General features: G+C 37.7%; 1 protein-coding gene across 1 annotated transcript; it reads right to left on the bottom strand.

Annotated features, from left to right (window-relative positions):
* Positions 1–1,155: 1,155 nt before the first annotated feature.
* Positions 1,156–4,737, bottom strand: LOC127422297 (transcription cofactor HES-6-like). The gene is made up of 4 exons (XM_051665721.1): positions 4,502–4,737; positions 4,309–4,395; positions 3,312–3,387; positions 1,156–2,119 (listed from the first exon to the last, which is right to left on the bottom strand). The coding sequence occupies exons 1-4, from the start codon at positions 4,580–4,582 to the stop codon at positions 1,695–1,697; spliced, it is 669 nt and encodes a 222-aa protein (XP_051521681.1). The 5' UTR covers positions 4,583–4,737; the 3' UTR covers positions 1,156–1,694.
* Positions 4,738–6,916: the final 2,179 nt, after the last annotated feature.

Below are 6,916 nucleotides of genomic sequence, written 5' to 3' on the forward strand. Positions count from 1 at the left end.
TTTCATAACACACTGTAAATTTCATAACGATAGGCTATTCGCAACTTAAGTTATTAGCTGCTGAATTTTGATTGGCTGCTGGTGGCCATTTTTGTTGATTTGTCGAATAGTTTTTGTAAGGATATGTTAGCACATGACCCAAAGATGGTGCATGCCAATTTTCACATTTTTCACTCAAATGATTGCGGCGTTATAAGGAATTTTTAACTCTAGAGCCCACTATTGGCAGAATTGGACGAAACTTTGCAAGCATCCTCAAAATATTCCGATATCAAAGTATTCCAAGTTTCGTAAAGTTTGGCCTTTGCGTTCAGAAGATATAGGCCATTGAGTAATTTTGGGCCATGCTCAAAGAATTAATTAGCTTATATCTTCGAAACGATTTGACAAATAAAAAATCCATAATTTTTTTTTGAGGACGGTCCCTAGATGATGCATGCAAAATTTTGAGCAAATCTGACAAACGGCCTAGGAGGAGTTTGCAAAAATAGGTTTTTCAGAAAATTCAAAATGGCAGAAAATTTTTATAGACTGAAATAAAATATACGAGATGTATGTTTTGTTCGTCTTGACCCAAGGAATCAGAGGAAAACAGAATTTTGATTCTATCCCTTACGGTTGTGAAGATACGAGCCAAAACGTAAAGGTGCTAATTATAGCGCCACCTAGAGTCAGACAGGGGTGTGTGTATGCGCCCGAGTAGTGGGGGGCATTTGGGACCATCTTGCCAAGTCTGGTGTCCCTAGGACTTACGGTTTTGGCTGCTAATATGCTTTTAGGACAGAATAATAATAAGAAGAAAAACAAGAAAATCAGTACAAATACAATAGGGTTCCAGCACCTTCGGTGCTCGGACCCCTAAATATATAAAGATTTCTCCAACTGAATATCGATAATGCAGAAGCTTGAAGACTTGTGGAATATGCGGATCATATGACACTATTACTGTTGCTAAATGTATTAACAAAAAACCTATTTATAGTGAAATAAACTCTATTAAACAACTGATTGACCTTCTAGCCACCAATTCTGAGCATTGAATTTATGCTTATACATCTAATCAATAATATAGAGCAAGAACGTTTTTGTCAATAATCATGCAAACTGCATGAACTTGGTTTACAAACCGTGACTTGGCACTTAATGATGGTAAAATTAAATATTTTTTTATTATTTCAAAACCCTACAGTACATAATCTTAAAAAAAAAAAAAAAAAATTATTATAATTACTACATGGTAGCCATGAAAACCATATTTACAATAGGCTTAATCTGTGACAATCTCTCAAACTGTGACATTCTAGTACTCTTAACTAGGTCTACAAAGACACAAAACATCTTTTTCTCCTACCAAAACCAAACTTTTTCACTTTTCTCTATAGTATAAGCTATTACAGTTGGCTTAATAAGGCAATAAAATCCGGAATTCAGTTTCTGAAAGAGCTGTTAAACATCAATTTCTGGAGAAAACCTGACCAAGTCCATCATGTTTGCGTGAATATGCAGTTATTCAAGGAATATTTCAGTCACTCCATATTGATCAATGAGACGATGCCATTTCCCACTATATCAACCTGTGCATGTAAAATCCACGTGAGAATCTGATGAGAGCACAATTCCACCATGTTCCAATTCAGGACTAAGTAAAGTATGAAGGAAAATATTGAAAATGAATGGTCCTTTGAGAAGTGTCTCTACCATGGCCTCCACATGAACTTGGATTGTGTGATGGTGGAGTTCAGGCTATCCTCGGCTGATGCTGGGCTCGCTTCTGGCTCTGTCTCCTCAAGATCGGAGCAGATATCCACACTGGAAGGGTTTGACAGGGATGGGGAATGTACTGAGGACAGGTCGGACACACTGTGGCCTCCTGGACTCAATGCTTCTCCAGCTGGCCATGATTCACTGGAAGAGTGAGGCTCTGATATGAGATCCATGATCATCTCTTGAAGTTTGTCCTCGTTTAACGGCATGCACTCGAGCAGGTGATTGAGCAGCTCAGCTGCCACATTGGCATCGATCCCTGAGCACGTTGACACAAAGGTGTGCACCTCATGCATGCACTGGATATAACCTGCGGCGAATCTCTCACTGGCCTCACGGTTCATAGCTTCAGCCTCTGGAAAGTCAGATACACAATTATCTTTACTGCAACCAATTAACTAAGCATGCAAGTTTTTTGTCAACTGAAATTGCTTGGAAGGTACATAAGCCAAACGATCCAAAACAACTGTAAAAGCTATTAAAGAGACTGTAAGTCTATCCCTCACAGCCTCGTTGTCATTTCCTTAAAAGAAGCAAAAATCTGAATGGGGGACAATATGTAAACATTTAAATACTTTCAATGTTTCAAAAGTATAGCCCAGGACATAAACAATATGTGTGTTAAAATGATTTTAGTGTGATAAAATCACTTACTAACATTTTCTGTGTAAAGTTATAACCAATTTTACAACTTTGTTGCCATGAAAATGTAACGTAAGAACGACCGTAAGAACAACGATTTAAACAACTTTTTAACAAAAGTATTAATGTACAGTAAGTGCTTTTATACAATTATAAGCTTCACATTTCTGCCTTTAAACCCTACAAAAATTTGCCCCATTCACTTCCATTGTAAGTGCCACAATGTAACCTCAATTTTTGCTGTTTTGTAAAGAAAAGGAGGGACGAATCGAAATGAGTTTTTGTGGTAATAATCAACATTATGCCACAAATTCTGTCGATTAAGCTTAACTTGTATTAAATCTGGAATATTCCTTTAAGGTAGAGTAGGTAATCCCAGAGTGATTGGTTCGGACCTACTACTCCATTGGCATACTGTTTTTGGCATACTAAATAGTTGGGAAGTATGGATATTCTGACACAGTGCTGGTCTTTTCAGCAGGGAATTTAAATAATCTTTTGTTTCTAACCACATTTAGACACTACATTTTATTACAGAATTATTATTTGCTATTATTGCTAAAACTGTAAGTAAATGTTAATGCCAGTGAATTTCCGTTGAAAATAAAGTAGGCTACAGGTTATTTTCCCATTTAACCATCATAGATGATTAGTCCATGCTGTCTGCACGTCATTTAGAATGTTCACTTCAACACATTGTTCCTCTCGCGTCACATGTACTGAAATCAGTTGCGAGTCGAGTCTTCTGTGCGGTGCGCGTGAGAAGCACTATTTGAATGACGGGTGGAGTTGCTGTCTATGTAGAGCCTTTCAATGGGTCTCTTATGAGGATGCTGCTATAGAAGACAGTTGCCTATGTAGGCAGGAGACATTAAGGCAGCTCACTAGATTTTGGACCATCTTACCCTGAGAACGGTTCTGTAGGATGTTTTCAACTCGTTTCACTGTCATATCAAGCACTTCTGCGTTCTCGATCTTTGTCTGCAGCAAAAGAGAAGAGGTAAATAGCCTATCTGTCTATCTATCTGTCTATCTATCTATCTATCTCTTTCTGTCGGTCTGTCTATCTATCTATCTATCTGTCTATCTCTTTCTGTCGGTCTGTCTATCTATCTATCAATCTATCTATCTCTTTCTGTTGGTCTGTCTATCTATCTTTCTGTCTGTCTGGCTGTCTTTCTTTCTATCAATCATCATCATCCATCTGTTTGTCTATCTATCAATCATAATCTGTCTGTCTGTCTGTCTATCTCTTTCTGTCAGTCTGTCTATCTATCTATCTATCTATATTTGTCTGTCTGTCTGTCTATCTATCTGTCTGTCTGTCTATCTATCTTTCTGTCTGTCTCTCTGTCTTTCTTTCTATCTATCAATCATCGTCATCCATCTGTCTGTCTGTCTATCTATCTATCTATCTATCTATCTATCTGCCTATCTATCTATCTATCTCTTTCTGTCGGTCTGTCTATCTATCTATCTATCTGTCTATCTCTTTCTGTCGGTCTGTCTATCTATCTATCAATCTATCTATCTCTTTCTTTTGGTCTGTCTGTCTATCTATCTATCTCTTTCTGTCGGTCTGTCTATCTATCTTTCTGTCTGTCTATATGTCTGTCTGTCTGTCTGTCTTTCTTTCTATCAATCATCATCATCCATCTGTTTGTCTATCTATCAATCATAATCTGTCTGTCTGTCTGTCTATCTCTTTCTGTCAGTCTGTCTATCTGTCTAGCTATCTATCTATCTATATTTGTCTGTCTGTCTATCTATCTGTCTGTCTGTCTATCTTTCTGTCTGTCTCTCTGTCTTTCTTTCTATCTATCAATCATCGTCATCCGTCTGTCTATCTATCTATCTATCTATCTATCTATCGAGGCATTAGATAGAAGAGGCTTCACTTACATCGTTATCTGCGAGCAGTGTCCGCAGCTCCTGCAGGCTTTCATTGATGCGCGCTCGTCTCTTCTTCTCCACTAAAGGTTTTCGCGTCTAGAACAACAAAACATGCGATGTATATGCGTTTAATACATACAATAAACATACGTGGCCGTCTATTTCCTATACGTCGTTTAATGACAACAAAAAAGGGTCTTACCTTTCTATCACTTTTAATGGCATACAATTCTTCCTCCTCCATGCCCAAACCGTTTTTACAGAGACGAGCGACGGGAGCCATTACGGATCAGTTGCTTGGCCAGCGACCCACGATTCGGAAGCGCTCACTCGGGACGTGAAACCGCAGACAGTAAAGATGAAGTGTTTGGATTCCTTTATTATGTATAGCGTCCACTCACACCAAACGGGTCTGGCAGTTCATCTGTGAGGGGCTCCAGTGAGGATTTTATACAGGCTCATTTGCATATGAATGAAAGATTCGCGTGCAGTAGTCTGAGCTCGCTCCAGCCAATCATCGCGCGCGCTTTTGTCTCTGAGAGCGCACATACGCGAGGTTGCCGAATTGATTTATTTGTTGTATATGTAGATATACTGTACTTTCCCATCGGCAAACGCTGATTTGAGTCTCGAGAGCATGAATGAATTTCATAACATGATCCCATTTCCCCCCCAAAAAATTTCCGTCCCTCAGCAGCACTACATTCACTGTAAAAAAAGAAAGAAAAAAAAAGAAAAAAGAAGAATGCTAAAATGCTACAGTAAAAAACAAACAAACAAACAAACAAACAAACTTTTTTTTAATTAATTGGTGAAAAACTAAATTTTATTTTCTGAAGACAACACATTCACTTTTGCAGCAAACTATTGTTAAAATTACATTTGATTATATTTTAATGAAATATTGATGTTTCGTTTTATTTTTTATATCAATAATGTACATTTTATATTGTTTAGTTAATGTCTATTGCATTATTTTAGGGTCAAATGTGTTACCCTGATAGTGTTTTGTGTTCGTGTGAGTGACACTGTGCAGTGTCTATACATATTTATTTGTTATTGCTCCTAAAAGGGATGAAATTGAAGTCATCATGTGGACTTCAGTTTCACCATCTGTGTTACTATGATGGTTAACAGTACATTTTTAAGTGCAACACAGATATTTATAGTCCCAGAAGGTTGGTTTATTCACATCATATCATTTAATGACATACAGTATATACAGTAGTGAACTGTAAAATATAGGCACCAAAATGACATCCCATAATGCCTGAAACATGGTCACTGTATTGTTTAAAGTGAATGTCTGGCAATAACAGCTGCCAGTTTTTTCACCGTACATTTAACAGTATTTTTCTTCTAGATGTAGACTAGAACTGGTACTGGTTAACACGCACATCTCTGTTTTTCTTTCGTATTGTAGCTATTTCTTCTTTATATAATTATTATATTTATTTGTATAAACTACCAGTCAAACGTTTGGACACACCTATGTATTCTATAGTATTAGCCCTACTATTTTCCACATATTACAATAATAAATTAATCAAAACTATGAAATAATAAAAATGGATATATGGGAATTATAGGTACCAAAATAAAAAACTATCTTATATTTTAGCTTCTCCAAAGTAGCCAACCTTTGCCTAGATTTCAGCTCTTTATAAGGTGCATCCTGAGATCCTCTTGAACAGTATTGAGTTCCAATGTTTGCTGGCTCTATTCATACGTAGGCACAAATAATACAATATTACTATTATTATTATTTAACCAAAATAAGGCCTTACAGTGAAACACACTCGATTCTCATTGTGCCTGTTGAGCTGTGCTTACAGAGGTCGAGGGGTCACTCGGATGTAACGTAATGCCGTCAGTTAGCAGCTGCACGCGGCGGTCAGGGTTGAATAGAAAAGACCAAATTGGGGGAGGAGGGGGAGCGACAGGTGTTCAACTGTTCTAATGGCGCCCGATGGGCCTCTCTACTGGCTGAAGAAAAGGCAGCATTCAACTGAACACTGTCTGGGTGATCTCAAGAAAACCTACATAAGAAAATGACGCCTGGCCTGGTCTTAGGAACATTAATTGTATGCGTTATGACATTATCTTTTAAATCAACAACACTCCGAACATTACCACATTAATATTAAAATAAACGTTTTTTTTTTCTCTTGCTTCATGGTAATGAAGATGAGGGTCATGTGCTGAATGTAAATATGACACTCCCCCGTTTATAATATGTTGCTGATATGTTTCCCCTCAAAAATATGAACTATAATTGTATAAATATATATGTTCCTAAATGGGGCCATATATCGGTGATTTTATGTTAGGGATTTTGTGTGCGCGTGCGTGCGTACTTGTGTGATTGTTCTTTGAACTGAAGCATGCTGTTTGGCAGCACGCCATCCTCGCGACTAGCTCGAGACACGTCACTCTTTCTCTCTCCGAGAGCAGCTGGCAGCCGCGAGCGCTTCTCATTGACAAGATTCCATGTGTAAAGGTTACTTTTCCATTATTAAGCATGTGCGAGCGACAGTGCAATAATATAAATGCAATTCTAAAAACGTCTTTGTCTCTCTGACTCTACTTTTGTTCGATTACATTTTAAAACGAATGG

The sequence above is a fragment of the Myxocyprinus asiaticus genome, chromosome 31 (assembly GCF_019703515.2).
Source record: "Myxocyprinus asiaticus isolate MX2 ecotype Aquarium Trade chromosome 31, UBuf_Myxa_2, whole genome shotgun sequence".
NCBI lineage: Eukaryota > Metazoa > Chordata > Actinopteri > Cypriniformes > Catostomidae > Myxocyprinus > Myxocyprinus asiaticus.